A 23946-nucleotide genomic window follows, 5' to 3' on the forward strand; every position below is an offset into this window, starting at 1 on the left:
TTAAAACACATTCTATTTAACGGACTTCGGAAATAGAAGACATCCCTTTCCCTCGGTTAGAACGTTAAATCGAGGGTTTATTATAGTTGTTTCCTACCAAAGAACTTTTCTTTGAATAACGTAACAAACTTTAACGTAGCATAATACGTAAGACTTTAACAAGTAACGAACACACTTTCTTATTAATTCGTTAAATCGAAGTTTACTACTCGGTGACAGTTTTATAAGAATTTATCTCGTATTCTCAAGTAGCGAAATTCTTCGCCACACGCATCACGCTCTTCAGAAATTACACGTGAACTGTAATATAAATTACGCGATGATAACATGCACGCAGGGTGAAAAGAGGAGAGGAAAACTGTACAGAAAAAGTTTTATTTCATGTTTTATCTTTTTTGGTTTCAATTACACAGCTGTGTAAACAAATAAATCGATCAATTGAACATCACATACAACAGTACTCATGGGGTAAAATGCAAACACTTTGGTATGAACGGATGATGACTTCTAAATTGTGAAAAATGCAGATAAAATGATAACTTCTTGTGACAATGGTAATGATGTTTTTTGTCCGCTTGCGTGTTCTTTCGCGGCAAACGTCCTTTAAACAAAAATTCACACCAAGTAGAGATTGACAGGTCTTCCCGCCAAAGGTTGCCTATTCAGTTCTTGCACCGCTTTCTGTGCATCTTGTGGCGTGTGAAACGATATTCTGGCTTCTCCCGTGGGTTGGCCCCTTTCGTTAAAACGTCGAATGACGTCCTCTTTGCCTAAAGAGAATTCCTTGAAGAAACTTAAAATGTCTTCTACACCCGCCTGATAGGCCATGTTGGTGATGGCCACCACGCAACCCGGTTTGCCGAAACCTTCCGGCCCGTGAACGATGCCGAACGGCGGCCTCATGCGTTCTCCCATGTGTGGTGGACCCCTGGGCATGGGTGGACCGCGTGGTGGTGGTAATCTAGGCATGGGACCTCGGTGATCGGGTCCGTCCATGTGCATTCTGGGCCTGTGGCCCGGTATGAGTCCTCTCAACAAAGGTCTGACTTCGGGTCCCGGGGGTGGTATGAAAGAACGTTCGTCCGGATCTAAAAGTGGTCTACCCGGAATTCGTACTCTTTCTCGTTCTCCCGGTCCCCACGAAGGAGGATCCATCAAATGGCGACGTTTTTCTGATGGAGGGTTGGAATCTTTGTGATCCGATTTGTCCGAGTTGCGTTTGGTGTCTTCCGATTTTGATTCGCTTGCCGCATTTTCTGAATTTTTATTTTCGGAGGAATCGGATTTTTCATTTTTTTCTGAATGAGCGGAGTCCGATCTCCTGTTCGAAGGAGGACCTCTCCTTTCCATTCGTCTATCGGAACCCCCTTTTCTTTCGGAATGTTCCATTCTTCTATCGGATTGTCCTCCCCTTCTGTCTTGTGACTGAGAGGAGGGATGAGGAGCTCTTCCCATTCTTCTGTCTCCTTGAGACGGTCCCATTCTTCTTTCTCCCGGTGGAGGATGCTCCATCCGTCTTTCGGGCAACAAATGATCCATTCGTCTGTCTGGAGGACCCATTCTTCTTTCCTGGATCGGAGGTCCCATTCTTCTCGAGACCATGTCGATTTCCGATCTCTCCCTAGTTTCCGAAGCGGGTCTGTCCAAAAGTGGTCCCTCTCTCGGACCACCGAGGATTTCGATCATATCGGGGTAAGGAATAGATTTTACGGTCACCATAACCGGGCCCATAAACTGTCCGTTTTTCTTGATGGCCCTCTCAAATTCTTGAACTGAACTGAATTCGGCGAAGGCATCGCCATATGGCATTCCATTAGGTCCCAACATAATGTGAATGGCTCGAGGAACGACACCCACTTCCGCAAAGAAATCAGCGATATCTCTATCGGTGACATCATACGGTAAACCTTGCATCAATACACAACTAGGGGAAGAGCCATCATTAGAGGGGGAATTCAAGGGCAAAAGTTCTTTAGCGGACGAATCTCCAGATGATAAGGACAACCTCATGTTGTTGCCAGCATTTTTTCGGGCTTCGTTCATCATCTCCTTACTTGCAACTGATAACTCGATATATCTGTGACCAATTGTACGCCTGTTCATATTCATAGCAGCCTGAAAATCTTCGTACGAACCAAATTCTACGAATCCTGTACCAATAGCTCTTCCACTACGATCATATTCTATGAACACATCCAGAATACTTAGGCCATCGAAGAAGTTGATAATGGCTTCTTCCTTACACTGATAAGGAAGTCCTTTTAGTAGGATGCACAAATCTTCCTCTTTAGGTGGCAATCTATTGATGAGAGCATTGGATGAACCGGGTTTACGCGTAGAAGCTGGAATATAAGAATCGACGGCATTTTCGAAGATATCATCTGGACACTTCATCACTTCGATAAAAGAATTGCCCATGTATTGTCCAGATCTCTTCAGAGCTTCGGACGCATCGTGCTCGTTAGCGAATCGAACGAAACCTACCCCCGTTCTGTGCCCGCTCTCGTCATTAATGAGCTTCAATCCATCCGATGGTAAATACAGTCCGCGAAAAAACTCACGCACATCTTTGTAATTCACATTATATGGCATGCCTCTAATCTCCACGCAGGAACCGAGAGAGCGTGCATAAGGATCGAAACCAGAATCCATTAACTGTGACGAATGATGGGGATGGTCACGATTAACACCGGAAAGAGATCTTTCATCTGGTGGTACTCTTGCGTCATCGTATCTACTCGAAGCAGGCTCTTCTAATCTTCCTCTTTGCTCTCTGTAACCGTCGAAATCTTCGCGATGAGAAGACAAAGATGGTCTAGGAAGAAGAGAATCTATATTTTCTTGCCTTCCTCTTTCTTCAATATGAGACTGACCAGAGTAAGGAGGAAATTTGCTATCCGCTATGTCCGCTCCCGAGTATCTTCCTCTGCTTATGGGTGGTTCGCTGGGGTAATTTCTCTTATCCGCAATAAAGGGTTTCTCGTGTTCGTAAGCACCAGGAGGAGGTCCCAGAAGGCCTCTTCTGTTTTCTTCCCATGCATCCTTCTTGGTTTCTGCTGCATGAGGGAAACTTGTATTCCAATGAGTATCAGACTGTTTTAAAGAATCGAATTCTTTCGATGCAGGTGGTACTCTTTCCAATCGAGCACGATCCATGTGACTCGAAGGATAATTCGAACTTATAGAGTAGTTTGCCGGATACGAAGTGGTCGTAAATGTAGCAACACTGGGAATACCGGATCCTTCGCTGGGTAGATATGCCGAAATGGCTCGCATATCTGGTAATGGTGTACCGACGTCTCCATTTGGAAGTATTTGCCTTTTATCAATATCTCGATCTCGTGATATTCCCAACTGTTCTGCAGTGGGCAAGCTTCGAACATCTTCGTCTCTAGCTGATTTTGAAATTTCTTCAGATCGTCGTCTTTCGTCTCGTTTGGAACGATCGTTGTGGCGTTCTCTTTCTCGATCCCGTGCTCTTCTTGGGCTTCTGCTGCGACTTCTCTCCCTTCTGGAAGATCTTCTGCTGCTTCTATCTCTATCTATTGGACTTTTATCCCTATCTCTTCTTCTCTCTGGACTTCTGGATCTGTCTGTGGGTCGACGACGTTCCGTTTCCTTAACAACTGGCTTTTGAACAGGAATGGCAGGCTGAGCAGGCACTGCAGCTTGAAGAGCGAGATTTTGGCTCCTAGCCTGCTCGATTACTCTCTGCATTTCCGTTCGACTACTTAGGAACAATTTGATGCGAATCTCTTTTATTTTGCCACCATCTTTCTCCATGGCTTGTCTGGCGTCTTCGTCGGTACTGAAAGCGATAAAAGCATCTCCTTTCTCTCCTCCCACAATATGGACACCGCCTTCTGGGATGGATAATCCTTGGAAATATCTTCTGATGTCTACAGAATTTGCCGACCATGGCAAATTTTGAAGTCTGATTATGATGGACATTATCGCCGTGTATTATCTATTTAAAAAAGAAAACAAAATAAAACGTAAATTTCTATCTAAAAGTTAAACATATCTATAAACCTGAGTCATTAACGAAAAAATAGTTCCTATTCACGAGAACTGTATTATATTAAACGATGTAAAATGAGAATTTTGAATAAATTTAATCTTTTTATAAATCATTCCGTGCAACATTCCATTTGTGTGTAATTTTTAACCATGCAGAACAAAATGACGATTAAATAGAAGTTTTCAGCATTTAATTTTCTCTAGTCACATGGTGCAAATAATAGTTAAGTAATTCGTTGACTTTACTATTTGTATCATGTGACGAGCAGAAAGTTTGACGACCATTCATTTCTGAAAACCAAGTATCAGAGATTCTAAAGTCGTTCTTTGTTTCCCATTTTAGATTCAATTTTAAAAATGGGTTATTTTATGAAAATTCAAAATAAAACTTTATAAATCTGCGTAACAATGTTAATTTTGTTAAAAAAGGGAAATTGTTTACAGTTTACATTCATCGTCCTTACAGATGTTCTCCCTTATGTAAATAAGATTTTAAATTTCAAGAGTGGTCGCAAGATCTCTGCACACGATATCGTCTTCTATCAATTATTTGATAGGGAACAATATCGTGTGCAGAGATCTTCAAGTATATAGTGTCTCTTCTAAATCTTTGAGCATTGTGAAGCGAAAATGTTGTATTCCCCTTACAACATTCAGACTTAAAATATAAAACAAATAACTTTTAACTAGCAATAGAGAATTTGTGAGCATTCCTTAGATAAATTTTCATAAAAAATGATTCTGCTAATTAATTTTAAGCGTATTTACGAAGAATTTAAATCAAGTTTTTGAATCAATTAGAAATATGACAGAATTCCAACGAATAACTTTTCAGATTTACAATAAGAAATCATCTGTCGAACGGTTATCCGGAAAAGTAATCCGGATGAAGACATTCGAATTTAAAAGATGCCAACAATAAACAATATTCCTAAACTAATAGCTTATGAAACGGTATTTATATTTTTTTTTTAAATTGTCAGTAAAATGTAATTAATAATGTCGTAGAATGCTATTCTTTTAACATTATTATCATATCAGTAATTTGAAGAACATCTGGAATTTAGAAACGTAACGAAATTTTGAATATAGTGTAGCGCAAAAGTCAGTTAACCATTATAAAGACTTATTCAAAATAAAATCTTACACAAATTACATGCTTTAACATACTCAAACTGCTTTCTTCCGAACAACACAATTAATTGGCTTTTGAGCTACTGCATTTTTCTACTGTGAGAACACGAATATCTTAAACACGAAAAAAGGGCAAACATTGTGCATTGTGGAAGATGGCTTCAACTGTATCAGTAAGATTTATTGGTCGTCACAAAGATGCAATAGTGCGCACAAAAAAGAGTCAAACTTGTAATATATATATAGTATGTATATATAAAAGCTGGCAAGGGCTCTTGTTCGACTTCCCCGTTATTCGAACGGGTTAACACGTTATCACAAGTTAAAAATTGTATGTGGCGCCACGTGTTACGAGATTTTATTAAAAAATGTTTCAAAATTTTTGGTTAATTCAGTCTTGAGATAAAATGGAAAACAGACTCCTCACAAAATTTTTTAAGGGCTTTACTAAATGGATAAACTGTATTTACGTTTAGAACAAAATTCGAAACATGCAATTGTTCAAAAATGCAGCATCAATGGCATAATCAAGATTCTTTTAGATATTAATTCAAATTAGAAACTAAAAACTAATCACCCATTTTGTGTAATAAAATAAGGTATTATCAAGAGTGAATTCACCTAAATGTGCGTATTGAAAAAATTTGATTATATTGCACTAAAGTCAATTTACAAGATGACCAAAATACAAGAAAGAGTAGATATTCAGTCAACTTTATAAGATCACACTTTTCTTTATGAAGGTTTATACGTGCAAGTTATTAAATATCCACAATGTAGACAGAAGTAATTAAATAATACTTAAAAAATAAATATTCAAATATTAGCTATACAATTCTAGTGAAGGAAATATCCATCCTTATGTTTGAGCAGAGGATTTCATTTGAAAGCAGCTTTAAAATCAGTCATCAATAAACAATTTTAAAAATATTTGAAGAAATTTAATACTTTCTTTTGATGCACTTGGAATAAGATAATGTTTTCAAATCTATCTAATATTACTTTCAACAGAAAATTCCACGATAATGCCACAAAAAGAAAATTATTATTTTACACAAAAAAAAAAAACATATTCAGTGTCAATTAAATTATCTATTTATTAAAACTTTTATTGTATCTTGAATTATTATTACTTTTTAAAATCACAATTGCAATGCTCTCTTTTGACAATTATTAATTTAATCTGGTTTATCTGTACTAATGTCCAGTTCCAAATTGGGTGAGATCATCTAGATTAGTTAAAGTGAAACTACCACTCTATATATCTGAATGGAATATTTAAAATGCAAATGAGATTATTTTGTCTGAAAGTATGTCAAAACTAAAAATAAGCAGAAGTGCATATATAACCAGATGAGATAAATGAGATATTAAATAAATAAATATGTTTACTACTGAATTTCTGGCAACTTTTAATCCAGACAAAATTATAAGAAAGCAATTAAAATTCCAACTGATTTACTGAACAGCCACAGATAGCTTTGTGCATGTTCACTTGGATTGTCTATATTGCAGATGTTGATATATTCTGTACACTAAGAAAAAAAAGGTCACTGGTATCAAACAAAAGCTAGTTCATAATTAATATATATTTAAATTAAATGTTTCAAAGTCTGTAATGCTTTAGAGCAGTGATTCTCAACCTTTTTTTCATCAAGGTACACTTTACAAGGAATCACTGCTTTAGAGATATTGGGTATTCATTATACCTTAGAGATAACTCAAAAGTACATATGAGGTATGGGAGTGTACTTTTGAGTTACCATTATATGATGTTGATTGGTCTGACAGAATCATTAATCTGGCAAAATTTTGAAGCCAAATGCCAGAAAATCAGCAGTCAACCTGTAGTTTGTTATATTGTCTTATTTTAATACTTTATTCTAGAGAGTATTTATTAATATAACATCATTTTCCAAGGATTAAAGAATGTATATTGTTTTTGCAAAAGTTAATCAAATAAAACAAAATCCAGATTAATGAAATCAACCGTGTTAAAAATGTTAATATCTGTAAAATAACATATTTACTTATTATTAACACTTATTAAGTTACAATTAAAATTTGTATTTTATTAAGGATTTTGAAATTATTATTTGTTCAGACTTCTATGGCAATATCGCATTTAAACAGTTACGAATTTGTAAAATACGATTCGTGTATACGTAATCAAAGCAACGATATTCATAGAAATTGATCGGATGAGAAAATATCAAAAATATAGTAAAATCATAACATTACGTCGGAAAATCTAAAATCGGCAAATCTTGAAATCATACCTCTAAGCTTCTTCCCTACATGACTGCAATAATTTCAGAAATGCACACTCTAGTAGATTTGTAAATGCATAAGTACTTAATCTAAAGCTAGTTATATATGCTGTTAAGTGAAGTAAAAAAGTACAAGTAATAAATTTTAATTGTATATTGGAATGCTTCGCGACAACGTACGTCAAGTATACCGTGTGAAGTATAATTATTTCCACAGAGCCAAAAAACAGTATTGTGTCCACTATTCGAGTGTTGTATATTAACAATAATCCATTACGATAGTTTAAATGTGACTGGCAAATGTTTTTGACAAGTGTATACTGCAAACTATAGGCACGGAGTGTACATGCCACTAGGTGCAAAATGAAAAAGTAATTTCAAACTCTCCTAATAGACAAATAATTAAAAACAATTGTCATCAATAAGCTATGCTACAATATTAATATTGAAATATTATAAAGACTTTGTTCATGTTTTAACAGTATTCACTGTTACAGTATATGCATATTGTTACAGAGTGCCACAAATTCCCATCTCCTCTGCTACATATTAATGTTGTATTATGTACTACTGAAACATTTTATAGAAATCTAACTTGCAACTTGTTAAAAATTTTTCTTCAAAGTGCAATTAAAGAGCACAAGGAATTAAAAATATTTTCATATAAGACTGAAACAAAAGTAAACTGATTTGTTCTCAAACTAAATGCTTCGCTATTACAGACATGATGGTCTAAAGCAGGGGTTCTCAAAGTGCGATCTGCAAGCATGTTCCAGGTGGTCCACAGACTGACCCAGTCATTGTTCCAAATTGCAATTCTATGCCATTTAGCTAGAATGGCGGTCGGGGAACTGGGGTAAAATGAAATTATTGGGGGGTAATAAGGAGTATCTCTAAAACCTAAAGAGTAAAAGTTTTCAATGAAATTATTGTGTTCCAAAATGATAATTTTATTTGGTTTGTCTATTATTTATTATTTTTGTGATTCATTTTCAGTGTAAAATGATTCAATAAATAGTGTTTAATTTAAATTTGTATCGATTTTCTCCTTTTCAAAATGAGGGGGGTAATGTTGACTTACAGAAATATATTTTGGGGTAATGGCTAAAAAGTTCCCTGCCCCGAGCTAGAAGAAAGAATATTTTCAAGCATCGCATATCTTTTATATCAGGTTATTGGATAACAAAAATATGACACACATCTAAAGTGATATTTACAAGGAATTGGATGGGACATAGGTAGTTCATAGTTTATCTATGAATCAGTTTAAGTGGTCTATAGTTTGAATAAATTTGAGAGAATCACTGGTCTAAAGGCAAAAAGTCAGTGGCAAATAAATGCTGTTTATACAATTTAGTATTAGAATTATTTTAACAAAAAAAGGATCATTACTGAAAAGCTTTCACAAACCATAACCCTGTTTAAGAATGTCTGATCATAAATTATATGCCAACTTCAACTGTCAACAATTTGATAAGTTCCTTATTGTAATTTAAATTATAAGATTTTACCAAAGGATACTTGTAAAGTTTTTAGCATTAAAATTTATTTTTTGACATTTCATTCTTCAACTAAAAAAATTAGATTACAGATTTAAAAACAGTAAATTTTTACTGAAGAATTCAATCAATAACTTGTTATATAGTAATTCTTAAACATAACAGGAAAAAAAACATTAATATAGTGCTGCATAGAATGTTATCATCATTGAAATGGAATTAACCTGAATATTGATGTTATTGCATCATTCTCCATGATCATCTAAAGCATGAATCTGGAAAAACTATTGCCTTTCTTGACCAGATAGCAGAAGAAATGAATCGTAATGCTTTGTGTTAATATCTCAGCAATGAATTTCCAGTAGACAATCTGTTTGATAGAGATTACCAAACTTGGATTCCAGTACCGAAAAGATTGTTTGCAGTCACCGGAATTAATTTCGAGCGATTAATCCCCTACGTCGCGATTAATATTCCTTCCGAGAGAAATATAGATACATTAGTTAATTTAAAAATATCTTTCAGAATAACGAGATGTGTAATAAGATACTATTTCACAAATGCACAATTTTATGCAAACATTAAAACAACTAAAGCAAATCAATGGGGAACCAGATTCAGTATGTAATCTCTGTATACAAGTATCATAACATCTATTTTTGCATATACATTTAATGGTAGAAATCTTACAGAAAGTTGATCATATACTTACAGTCCAATCCAGAGATACATTTCAGAATCAGCGAAAATAGGATCTAAAATTGGTTAATTTTTAAAATTTATTGATCAATAAATTAGTGTGTTAATAAGAATTATAATCAAAGATTTATTCAATGTTCAAATATGAGGACAATTCTCAGAAATCATGACCAGTCACCAGGAATTTGCAATTGTGATAATTTTATGACATTACATGAATTTATACCAAGTAAATAAAAACTATGCTTGTATGTAAATATATTTCTAAAAGTCATTGATAAATTTACTAAATTTTAACAGTAGTAATCACTATTTTGAATTTTTTTGATTTAGTACAAAGTTGTTTAGTTCTATCTAATACTGTATTTAATCAGAAAACAAACTTTTATAAATCTGAGAATTCATTATAATATAATTATCAGACACTAATGATAGAAAACCAAGAAAAAGCTCATTATTTAATTATGATAATTAAAAAATTTATTGATACAAATTTGTGTTCCCTGACAATTTATTAATCAATACAGTCCATAGTGTCACAATTTTTAGTGCAATGCAAGTTATTTGGTTAAAATCTTTTAACTATTTTTATTTTCCCAACTCTGTTATATATAATAAAGGGAAAGTAAGGCAATTGGTAAAAAAAAAACAATGACCCCCCAAGATTTTTATATTTTTGGACTCGACTCGATGTTTCAAGGTCCCAACTTTGAAACAAATTAGTGGTTTTTTCCTGCATGTATGGATGTGTGGGGAAGGATGATTTTATTCACCCACTTTGAAGTTTAATAACTCCTGTGGTTTTTGTTGAAAATTTCTGAAAGTTTGCAGGTAGGATTGTGTGTTAGGAACATTGATGCTATTAAATTTTGATGGTTAAAGGCTGAGGGTGTGGGAAGATAGAGGGGAGTGTCACATGTCATATCTTGAGTGGGATCTGACTTAAATGAACATTTTACTTATTGGCAATTACAATTTTTTATAAAATCCTCAAAATTAAGCTTTTTGCCAGTTTGTCGTAATTAATTACATAAAAAGCTTTTTAAATAAAATATCATAACAGATGACACTACATGCAGTTTTAAATGTTGCTGGGAAAGTTAAGCAACCCTTTGCTGAATTTTTAGTAAAATTATTTCTGTTCCTAATATAAATACAAAGGGTTTATGTGATTTTGACAATTTTTTAAATTACAAGTTTATACTAATAATGGATGTGAAAATGTTGATAAATGGAAAATATTGAATAATGAAAAAATGATTAATTTTAAGAACAAAAAGAATATTCTATATGATTTCTCTTGGTGACTGAAATAACCATCTGTCATAAAAATAGTTACTTAACAAGTATATCTCTCTAAGAAAAATACAAAATGAGTACAATCCAGTACGTGTCAAACAGTGCATCAGTGAGCTCTAATGAAGCAATAAGACCACCTCAGTGGTTATATTATTAACACCATTTTTACTACTTATGCAAAGTTATTTTGACAAAATAAGTCTGCAAATTCCAACATAGTGTTGTTTACTTCTTCCATCTTATATTGCCAGGTATTCCATACTTTTAGCAAATGTAAGATTTTTTGCATGGAAATTATTAGTTAGATACTGAAATCCTAAAATTGTAAGTATTCATTATCCCATTTAAATATAAGTGGACAATCACTGTAAATTTGCATAAGAAACTGTAATTAAAATCCCTCAAAAGAAATGGATCCAGTGTTATCATACTCGTAAAATACTTAAATTACAAATAAAGAGTCAATTTTTAAAGTAAATTTTGGAAATCCCTTTCCAATTATCACCATAAGCATAACCAAACTATATATTGTTTGCCTGCTGAAGTATTAAAATATTAAATTTATATTATAAAGTCTTGCATTGCAAAATCTTTTTTTACTTTCCCACAGCTGTTATAACAGGAAAAGTATGGCATTCTGGCAAAAAATGATCTCCCCCAGTTTTTTACATTTTTGGGCTCAGGAAACTTTGAGAAATGTAAAAAAATTCTGGGGTAATTTCTGTACATATGCATATACAGATTTTGTGAGGGGCCTGATTATTTTCTCACCCTGTTTGAAGCTTAATAACTCCTGTGCTTTTTGTTGAAAATTTCTAAAATTTTGCAGGGAAGTTTGTTTATTAAGGGGATCGATGCTATTAAATTTTGGTGGTTAAAGGTTGAGGGAGTGCGGAGATAAAGGGGGTCGTGTGTATCTACAGTAGGGTCGAACTTAATGACGATTTTACTCGTTATTAGCATTTACAATTTTTTTTATAAATCTTACCCTTACCCTCAAAATTAAGCTTTTTGCCATTTTATAACAGTTAAAAATATAAAAAGTTTTTAAAATAAAACATGATAACATATGGCTCCACCAAAATTTTAAATGCTGCCGGAAAAGTCAAGCAACTTGTTGCTGGTTTATTTTTACATAGCTTCAGCTACGAAATATGTAGTAACAATGTTTATTTACCTAAGGCATGTAATCAAAAGATGTTTCAACACAGTGAACTGTACCAGTGTGATTGGGAAATCAATGTGATTAGTATTGATCTCCACAAAACACATGTGAAGATGTTTTTTGTTTTGTTTGCAGACAGCACTCAAGGTGACTGTAATAGGGAACAGAAAGTAACTTTCATTGTAAGTAAAACCTATCTATCTGATTCAATAGAAATTTTATCAAAACACAAGTCACAAATTTCGTAATGCTGTTAAGATATATTATATTTAAATGCCTAAACTGTTGAAATTATAATAAAAACTGTTAAAAACGTAAGAGTGCAACATTAAGGTTAAATTAATTTTCTATAAAATTAATGTAAATTATTACTATGTAATTCACAGAATTTTTGACAAGTATATTATGCCAAGCATTAAAAATTACTTTTGATAAATAAATTTCAATTTGTAAAATTTTTTCAAATAAATTGTGTTGAAATTTGATGTGATGTCTTTCAATGAAACTATATTACATCGACTGATCTTTCAGTCATAAAGAACTATACATTACAATATTTCTATCTTAATGAATTTACATAAGTACTTAGCCAAATTAACAGTGTTGTCTGCTAATGGCTAAACGAGGCATTGTTCATAAAATATTTTGAAACCAGAAATGATGACAAAACAACCAATATTTGGTTAATTATATGCAAATACAGTTATTGTTTCAAAAAATGTATTAATGTATAAAAAAAGTAATTAATTCTATGCTAATATAACCACAAGTATATTTTTTTGGTAGTACTAATTGCAATCTAATGAATATATAATTTATATTAAGAACATCTTTCTGCTTTGTCTAGGTCAGTAGTTTCAAAAGTGGGAATTACCACTCCCTGTGGGTGGTGATTAAATCTAGGGGGACGAAAAGAAGCAAGTGAGTGGCAGGGGAGAGCTGGAAGCAGAATACTGAATGGTGACCATAGCGTCATTGACAATCTTTCGTTTTCCTCTGTTAAAACGGGTAAGATGAAACATTGTTTGTTTCCAGATGTTGAGAACAATGTATGGTGAGGATACAAAGAGCAATGTTCTTAGTAAAGTTTTTTAATAATATTTCCAAGCCTTTCTTACACAAGGGAAAATGGATTAGTGGGTGTTGGGTAAAACTTTATGGAATCAAGAAATGGTGGCTCAAAAAAGTTTGTTCTAGATATTGTTAGTAAAAAAATAATACACTGTGTCAAATTCAAAATTTTCATTTTAGACTGTATTATTTTACTGTATGCTAATTGTATTGACAAACTCAAATTTTGAATTTGTCAACACAATTAGCCTAGTTTCACACCTATCTAGTTATTGGATATCCAATCCAGATATCCCATTAAACTTTTACTTCCACATATATCCAACTAGCATAGTTTAAAAGTTGAATTCAGTTGTGCTTGTTATGCTCGCTGCTGCCGTATGATTAATGGACAGATCTTATGAAAAATCCACGTGTTATGTCTGATGCTGAACGAAGTCAAGATTTTGTCCACTATCTTCAGTTCTGTATCTGGTGTCTGTCTGCTGGACAAATATGTGAATGCTCCTGTAAGTCTCATACACTTTGTAATCAGATATATGATGACAGTCCTGTCCAGTATATGTGAAACTGTACTTACAGAAACAATTATTATGTTAATAAGGTAAAGTTATAATTTTATACGTACTGAACTGTCTTAAAACAATTTATATCTTCAATGCAACAGTTTAAAATGTTAAAATTATTAAAACTTTTGTAATAAATTTTTGTTTAATGTCAATGGTAAATGTCAAGAGTTGCTCATGCTAACAAACTAAAACTTTGAATGATAACTTTTTTTATATTTTATCGGTTTACTCATTCTGAAGCAACTGACATAAAATGAACATGTATAAGTTTTTAGATTTGTTTAAGTTTTTTAAAATAATTATCCAAATTATTTGTTATGAAAGTTACACATTGAAATGAAGTCAACATGTCTGTAATTGGACAGTTTCAATATCATTTTGATGTTGCCAATAAAAATCACTTATTATATTTCACTTTTGAGGATAGTTGCTTTGGGATCTCAACACCAGAAGGTGCACTTGCATCAAAATCCCACATCATCTGTTGTGAAGTGTGAAGTTATGCTGTAGTAAGTGGGTTGCAGAACAATGCAATGAAGACAGTGTATGTGAGTTGCATCTAGTGCAAGCCTGGCCAACCTGCAGGCCGCATGTGGCCCGTCACGTTAAATTGTGTGGCCTGCTAAGTGATATATATCTATTAAAACTTTTGTATCCCATTATGTGTACACCAAAACAATTAAATAAATGAAAATTTGCATGTGTCGTCGTTATAATGCACAAGTGTGAGTATGAATTCTTGATATAACAATAAAATCTTATTCATTTTGTATTTGTTTTACTTTTTTAAAAGCATGTTTGCCTAAATTGTGGCCCGCCGTAATTTTACGCGTGATCAAAGTGGCCCGCAAAACAATTTGGGTTGGCCAGGCCCGATCTAGTGCATATCTTTGTGGTGGTAGCAAACACTCGTTGGAGAACTCACTTTTTCCAAAAGTCAATCCAAATTGTAATTATACAACACTTAATAATAATGAAAATAAATTTGTTTTTATAGAGTCTGCCAAGTTCTATATTTTTATATCCTTATTATTCTATCTCAGATGCAGTAAAAAGAATAAAACTTTCCTTAAAGGACATTTCTGAAAAAAGGAACCTCTCAATAATGGACTTGTGTCCCATGAGATTTAGATTGATTTTCATGAAATATTTTATTTCCTAACAGTGGGCTTTCTGAATAACAGATGTGAACACTAAAATCTTGATATAACAATCACTATTTGTTATAAAAATTAGAAGCCTGTTTGTCTAAACTAAAAAGTACATAACTGAAGAAATGATGTCATCTCTTCAGTTTTACAACAAACAAATTTAAGACACACACTACTTAAAAACAAACATTTCACAATTCCTTGTATGCACCTTTTATTGAGAAATTCTGATGTGTAAAATTTAGGCAAACTTTTTGTTTTACTGAATTATTTAATCCAACTATTTATTAAACTGATCTATTTTATTCAACAAATACTAAAAATATTTTAAAACAGAATAAAATTTTTCATAGCCATACAAATTTTCTGCCAATACAGTTAAATGAATCTAAGTAATTTTGAATCTTGTATCTTAAAAAAAATCACAAATAATCCATACAAAGTTTTCACAGAAATCAATAATTAACATGCTAATTAAAAAATATTCTTTTGGAAATGGCAAGTTTTTGACTGACTTAGCCATAAAACGGTACAATTTAGTTTTATGTAATAAATATGTATTAAAATATAATTATACTGTATAAAACTATTTTTACTTTCCTGGATCCATTATAAGTAACAGAAGTAAAGTATAGAAATCAGTCAAAAAATGGCCCCCAAGATTTTTACATTTTTGGACTCTGAAACCTCAAAATATCAAGAAATGAAAAGAAATTCAGGGTTTTCCTCCCCGTTTGTAAAGATGTTTGTGGGGCCCTCCCCACAAACATCTGTACAAACAGTCTTTGACACTTAACTCATATGCTTTGTCAAAAATTTCTGAAGTTTTATAGGGAGGTTTGGGTATTAGGGAATTGATGCTATTAAATTTTGACAATTAAAGGTCAAGGAGGAGATAAACGGAGTCGTGTCTTATTTCCAATAATGAGTAAAATCATCATTAAGTTTTGGTCGGACTTAATGATAATTTTACTCGTTACTAGCATTTACAATTTTTTTTTTATAAAACCCATCCCTACTCTCAAAATTAATCTTTTGCCATTTTATAATAATTATTAAAAATAAAAAAAGTTTTAAACTATCATAATAGATGGCACCACCAAAATTTTTATGTTGCTGGGAAAGTTAAACAACTCATTGCTGGATTTTTATTTTACATTTAAAATAAAGTACTTCTAATACAGTGCATAAAACAAATGTAAGGAAAGAATTGAAAATTGTGATGTTAAGTATCTTGAATGCAGATAGAAAAGTAGACATAAAAGAAAATGTAGAGATATTGGAAATATATGAGAGTGGATATATGAGATATCTGAATGAGAGTAATAAAAAATGAAGACAGTGAGATTGTTACCTGTAGCACAGAAGTAGCTGTTAAGTAAAATGTTAAGGCATAGTTAGCGCTCACAATTTTAATTAAGTTTCAAGAAAATACACTTATCTAGACATCTACAAAGGAAGAAAATCAGATGAACCAAGCAATCTGTAAAATATATTGTTTTGAAAAATAAGATGCCTGTTTTTGACTTAATCCTTCTCTTCTTGTTTTTTAAACACAAGTTATATTATCATCATCATGAAATTTTGTCTGTAATACAGTAGTCAGATGATGACAGAATTTTAAAATTCTATTTGTATTCTTACTTTGCTCCAAAAAAACAAGAGAAAATTTTTTGTATCCAGAATTTATTGACAGTAAATAATTTGATTTGATTTAAAAAGTTTGTACCCTTGAAAATATGGTTCAAAACTGTACATTTTATAGATTTTGAATATAAGTAAAGCAGAATTTTGTTGTTGTAAAGTTTAAACTGAAGCTTTTCATTTTTCCACCCTCTTTCAAAAAATCAAGATGCCAAAACAATTATTTTATGTTATAAATTAAGAGAACAATTTAGCAGATTTCAAAATGCAAACAAAATCCTGCTTTCACATCATTTTCTTTCATCTTTGGATATGTGTAATTTTGAGATAATATAATTTCTTTTAGGTATTGAAACTACTGTCATGCTCAAGTTTTCAAACTTTAACATTTTGCATAAATACTACTGATTGTTTTTTTGTTTTAATTTTCACTTTAAAACCAAACAGTATAAAATAAATAATAAATATGGTACTTAACATAAAAATTTAATTCTAAAATTATAAAAATAACCTCAAAAAGTTTCATGAAAATCTCAAAGTGTACAGAACTAACAGAACTATATATGAAATAATACTGAATTATGAAGAATATTAAATCCTGAAATTGTTACTTTCATTTTCATATACCCAAAGCAAATGGTTTTACAAACAGAACCTTCTCTTTGACTAATGTTTGCATTAAAGAAATTCATAATATGCTTTCAAAATGTGTCGTGTACACTGTGGAAGTACAAACAATTCCTGTAAAATGTATACTGTGACATTTGCAGGTATTAAATGTACTTGATATTTGCAATGTTTCTTTAGAAAATATACCCATATTAAACTGCTCTATTTTTCTATTTTGAATGATTTCAACAAATATATGTAAATTCAATACTACAATTTTAGTTGAAGTAAATTGATATATACTGTGTATATATATATATTGGGTTGGGGAAAAAGAAGTCCATTATTTTTACGTTTATTTCAAGACTTTATTTAACATGGGTTCGATTTGGGTCAAATATGCCCCATTTTGTTTTATAATTTGTTGCCATTTTAAAGGTAACTTCATAATGCCTCTCTCATAGAAGCCCTGGTCCCTATTGGTGAAAAACTCAACTAAGCGATTTTCACAATCTTCTCTTGATGCCAATTTTTTTATCACTAAAGAAGTTTTGCAATGATAAAAAAAGATGGTAATCGCTTGGTGCCAGGTCCTGACTATAAGGTGGATGTATCAAAACTTCCCAACCAAGCTCCCGGAGTTTCTTGCGAGTCACTATAGACGTGTGTGGCCTGGCATTGTCCTGATGAAAAACAACACCTCTCCTGTTGGCCAATTCTGGCCGCTTCTGGTCAATCGCTAGCTTCAAACAGTCTAATTGTTGACAGTAGAGGTCCAAATTTAGTGTTTGACCATATGGAAGCAGCTCATAGTAGATGATTCCTTTCCAGTCCCACCAAATGCACAGCAAAACCTTCCTGGCCGTTATTCCTGGTTCGGCCACTGTTTGAGCTGCTTCATCGCTCTTTGACCACGATTGTTTTCGCACATTATCGTATGTGACCCATTTCTCATCCTCAGTCACCATCCATTTAAGAAATGGGTCTATTTCGTTCCACTTGGCCAAGGCTTCGCAGATGGAAATTCGATCCATCATGTCTTTTTGTGCCAATTCGTGTGGCACCCAAACATCGAGCTTCTTTTTGAATCCAGCTTTATGCAGATGATTTAAAACTGTTTTGTTGTCAATCTTTAACTCTCGGGTGATGCTATGACTGCTTACATGCCGGTCTACTTCGATCATTACCATGATTTTATCGACATTTACGATGACAGGCCTACCTACGCAAGGTGCATCTTTAACATCAAAATTACCAGAACAGAACTGACGAAACCAAAATTGTGCGTAGTTGGCTGTGACAGTATCGGGACCGTAAACATCATTCACAATTTCAGCCGCCTGGCATGCATTTTTGCCTTTATCAAAGCAAAATTGTAAAACATACTGAATTTTCTCTTTGTTAACTTCCATCTTTTACACCCTATAACTCACAATTAAATCAACCAATCAAAAAACTGTAAAAGAATTTTTTTTAGTACGGAATGTCACTTTTCCAACGAGCACAAGTCTGAACTTGTTTGATCAATACTTTACAAGATATATATCACTACAGCCATCTAGCGGCAAAATAATGGCTTTCTTTTTCCCCAATCTATATATAAATTACATTTAAATACAATTTAGATTCAATAAATCTCCATCTGATTGAATTCACTATATTGTAACTTGAAATCATAATGTTTACACATTTTTTTTTGTTTTGATTATACCAATCTTTCTTCATTTTGATGATTTAAAATAAAAGAATACCTGGAAAAACTCACATCATTGCATTAGCAATGTTTGAAAATTTTCTAGGTATAATTCTTTCAAATATTCTCAAACAGAAAGATTAATATAGATCAGAAGAGATGACATACTTCACCATCTTCTCTAAATATACTTTTAAATTTCATTTCAAATATCCCAATGATTAAAAATAAAAATTTCAAATGCAATATATAATGGTGGATGCACTGTAAGAATATTCAGATTATGTGTTAAGGTCTTTGGCTATGTCATGATACTAGATGCTTAGTTTTAAACAAAAATATAATTATATTTTTATTGTATTTACCTGTGTCCTTCCCGCTACACTTTTCGAATTAAAAAACTTTTTTACATGTAATTGTATAGCACTGTATAATTGACCAAGGCACCGCTGTTTGATGAACATGCAAAATAAAACGTAGAAAAATTGGGCAACCAAGGAATATATGCAAGTCAAGAAAGGTTGGAAACTACTGGTTTATGACATACGGCATTAACGGCAATAAGTTTATACTGTATATTCTAAAGAAAACCCAAATCTTATCAACACATCATAGCTAATGTGTATTCTAAAATTGCCTTTTGGTGTTAAGAGCTTATAAACACAAGAAAAATAAATTTATTAAAATAAACTGTATAATCTTCAAGTAATTTTGATAATGTTAAGGTTATCTTTGGGTGTTTACAATAGAACAACAAAGTAAGAACATTTAATATGATTATTATTCAATTTCTAATTATGCAAAATAATATAGAGTTAATAGCTGATAATTTTTTTGTTATTCTCTATTGAAGATGTTAAAAATATGACTACACAAAAATGTTAAATAATAAATAATATAGGCCATTTAATGTATACATATTACAGGGCGGGAAAGAAAGTCACTTAACAACCCTTCTATAGAATATACCCAAAAAATGTATATTAAGCACATTATGTAACATGCATAACTCTAACCCTTCAAGGTAGGTCAATAAAATCTTTCAGCAATCAATTTCATGTGAAATTCTGACTGTATATGATGTGTCACATGACCCCCTTCCCATAGTTTTGGAGTTACACATTCAATGTGGCTGCCATCAAGATGGTGGCCATGCATGTAGCACACATCAATCTGTTCCTGACGCAAGCGAATTAACTTTGGGTACATTCTATATTCTGTGGAAAAGTGTTAAGTGACTTTCTTTCCCATCCTGTACATGTAATTAATAGAAAATAATCAAATTGCTGAAACAATTCCATATAACCTTGTTTTGTACACTTTATGAATAATAAAATATTCATTATATTGAAACAGAAAACAAAAATTCAGCTAGAGTTAATTTATTATTATTAAAGATTGACTTGTGTAAGAATTCAGTATTAAACCTCCTGCAAGAACTCATTTTATAATTCTTTATAAATTTATCTGAATACATGATTTCCAGTTATTGTATAAGATTTAAGAATTCTAAATGTTTCCAAGACCTTTCAAAATTTAACTGACAGACTATTAGTTACAAACATTCTCATATCTAAAGTACGGATATGCCAGTGATAAAGTTTACCCCTTGAAAATTGCTATTTTGCAAATATTTTTGCTTCAAATCAATACTCCCATACTGCCATTTTGACAGCAGTGTTTCCAATCTTGTATCAGTTTATACATAACTCCCAGAGTTCAAGATTAACTTCAAGATTGGAATATGAAATAATTAAAAATATCATTATTATATTTTCTCTAATTAAATGAAATAATATTACATAAGATAAGTTCAGTTGTGGTTGAAATTTTTTAAATATATAACATGTGAATGTATAAAGTGGATGAAAAATAATCACATTGAGAATTACTAATCGAGCTAGAAAAATTTAGTAAAGACTTTTTATAAATTAATTTTCTTTTTGTTAGTTATTTTAGAGGCATAGTCCTCATAAAATAAATAAATTTTAAAAAAATCAAAAATTAATATTAGGTACCGACGTATAGAAAATAACGTAATCATATATACAGTATATACTACATAGATAATTTAAAAAGTAATGGCAATTCAGAAATTTCAGCACCATTGCTGCAAGAAAAATTAAACCAGATATGATGTACTGTACAGTACATGGATACATCAGGCAAGTCAACTAAGACATCAGTTGGCACTATAGCATCATTATTTCAACTGTTGCCTTGAAAAGATGGATGCTTCAATTGTTGATTGCACATTACAGGAAGAGAGTTTCATAATCCAGTTTATGTGGGTGGATGGCATAAAACCTACAAAAAAGAACTGGAGAACATTGGCACAGTATGAAAACATCCACATATCTCAGAAAATGTTTGTTACTGCATGACATCACGCATCCTCAAACCATCTTAGAACTGTGCAAACCATTGAGAAGATAAAGTTTGATATTCTTCACTATCCACAGTATACAACCAGACCTTACTCCCACCAATTACTTCTTGTTTGGATCCTTGAAAGAAACACTGGTTGCAGATTTGATAGTGATGGCGAGGTAAAAGCAGCAGTGCAAAATTGGCTATATGTCCAGCCAAAAAAACCATTTCTCTAACAGCATCTGTAAGTTACCGGGCTGCTAAAACAAGTGTGTAACAGTAATGGAAAATTATGTTGAAAAATAAATTGTTTAATTTGTATCAACTTGTAATTACAAAGCAGTAATAAAATTGCTTTGTGTGTCATAATTTGCTTAAGTCAAAGATCATGTTTTTTCTTAATCAATTTTTATGTTACCAAAACAGAGATTCATCTTATATTTACAGTAAACAACAATCGGCATTGTAATTATTACTGGTGTATTATGCACTAAGAGTTTTTGGCTGTATTATTTAATATCACATCAGTTCAAATAAAGTTCACTAGTAATAGGTGTTCAATTTAAACCCCTTTTTTGCACTTAAAATGCCTTAAAAATGGCATTACGATGCAGCATTAAAAAATTGTACATGCAGAAGAGCATGGAAAGAGCTGCCGAACATTACTTTGTGGCAATTGTATTGTTCATTTAATTTGTTAATCAATTTTATCAAATTTAAAACTTAAAAATTAAATTTCAAATTCATGGTGAAATCAAAGAAATGCAGTATATACAATCAAACCTTATTATTATGTTATTGGTTTCTGCAAAGTAGTTTGTAGTCCCATGGAATTTCATGTTAACAAGTTTGGTAAATACAAAGTGCCAATTTTTAAGACCCTTCAATTTTGTATTAACAGGGTTTGACTGTATATAACATTTGATTAAATTTCAATAATATACAGTGGATCCATTATATAGTGATTAACCATCATAGTGAACAATTTTGTTGGCCTAAACTGACTATTCATATATAGTAAACTCTCAATAAAATAATTTTATAAATTTCTTGAATTATTAATGCCTTATTTAAAACCATTATTTTTTTTTTAAAAAAGTTGCCGACAAAAAGTGACAAATTCATATTACCATTTTGGTAACTGCAAATATGACCATAACCACGAAACTGCCACAGTTAATCAATGGCAAATATTAAAGATATTTTAAAATGTAATAAGTTCGATTGATTACTAGCATGAAAATAAAAAGGCCTTGTTGTCAACATTTTAAAATAAGCTTCAAACCCAGTTGATGACAACAGCTGGGTTTGAAGCTTATTTAAAAATGTTTATCAAAACTGAAACTTGTGGATTGTCTTTGATAATTACTTAGTTTATAACACCAATCAACTTAAATCAATTAAGCTTGTATATTTATCAATAAATACTTTGATATTACAACTGATGAATAATAAAAGAATTCAAAAGTTCTTTATAAAAAAAAACTCCTTGAAAATTTATTTTGACTGATGAACAAGCAAAACATTTTTTTACTATATGCATTATTCACACTTCAGTCTGCTTGGGATGAAGTGACATCTTTTATTACTAACTGTTAAATTGAAGCAAGATCTCATCATATTACTATTAATGTGTATTGCTTTGAAATCTATTCCAACATGATAGAAAAAGGAATTTGTAATTTGAGGAAGGAAAAAAAATACACATTTTATTTAAATGTAGCAAAGTTCCTTCTGTGTTATTTTTGTAAATTTTGTTTCATTTAACTGCAATAAACATTAATTTCTTTGCAACGTTTTTCTGTGAGAAATCTTACATGTATATTGAATCATTTTAATTAAGAAAGTTATCATGTATACGTTCTCTTGAAGATATTCTTAAAGTTTTACAAAACATGTCAGAAGATGACTCAGATAGTAATGCATTGACCATAGTAAAAAAATAGTTTGGTACAGCAGTAGACCAAACAAAAGTTCTGATATCGAAGATGCAATTGACAATCTGGATTGTACAAACATACTCTCCATCCATTGCTAGAAGAAAGTGATATTACTCCCATTGTGATAAATGGCCTAACTAGAAATAAAAGACCAGTAAAAGTGTCATCTAATAACAATATTGCTGTTGATGGGAGATTTTTGATGCATCATTTCATCTTACTGGAAAATGTACATTAATATTTTGCATGAGGAGGGGGTCTGACCCCATATGTACAAAATCATAGAAATGAAGTGTGTTGAACTCGTGACAATTATTCGACTATTGGATCTACTTTCAATAAACTCGTGGATTATATTTAAAAAGTTACGGGTAAGAATATAACCCAGAAGAATTTCATCCTAAGTCTGTCAAACTTCCTCAATACTTCAAAGAAGCTTTACAAAAGGTAAATAAATAACAAAGAGAAGAAATTAAAAGTCATCTTCTAAATGTGTGCAGCATCCAAACAAAATTGCAGAATGTAAAATTAAGTCATTTGAGCAATGTAAAAAAATTGCCAAAAATATGCATGTAGAAAGTAATGCTTATGTTACTACACTTTATATAAAATGTTCTAATAGTTTTATTTTTCAACAAATTATTGTAACAAATTGGAATAACAAAATGCCTATAACCGAATGTCTTCACAAAACCTGAGTGGTAAAATGATCCCTCCTGTGGTTAAGTATGCTGAAATTCCTGTAGTTCTAGTGTTAGTAGAACCATTTTTAAAATATATAGATATTTTGTTTTTAAATTTCTGTAGAAAATT

The 23946-nt window shown here is 31.8% G+C and overlaps 2 protein-coding genes across 3 annotated transcripts in view; both read right to left on the bottom strand.

Moving 5' to 3' along the window:
* Window positions 1–359: 359 nt before the first annotated feature.
* LOC136974591 (RNA-binding protein 12) overlaps window positions 360–23946 on the bottom strand; it is a 69517-nt gene continuing 45930 nt past the window's right edge. For both annotated transcript variants that reach the window (XM_067269513.1, XM_067269512.1), the window contains one exon: window positions 360–3967. In XM_067269513.1, coding sequence (XP_067125614.1) covers window positions 616–3951 — 3336 coding nt within the window. In that variant the 5' untranslated portion in view covers window positions 3952–3967 and the 3' untranslated portion in view covers window positions 360–615. The remainder of the gene's footprint in view (window positions 3968–23946) is intronic.
* On the bottom strand, window positions 17637–18542 carry LOC136974619 (histone-lysine N-methyltransferase SETMAR-like). The gene has a single exon (XM_067269548.1). The coding sequence runs from the start codon at window positions 18540–18542 to the stop codon at window positions 17637–17639; it is 906 nt and encodes a 301-aa protein (XP_067125649.1).

The sequence above is a fragment of the Centruroides vittatus genome, unplaced genomic scaffold, assembly GCF_030686945.1.
Source record: "Centruroides vittatus isolate TY-2023 unplaced genomic scaffold, ASM3068694v2 contig_351, whole genome shotgun sequence".
Classification (NCBI taxonomy): Eukaryota; Metazoa; Arthropoda; class Arachnida; order Scorpiones; family Buthidae; genus Centruroides; species Centruroides vittatus.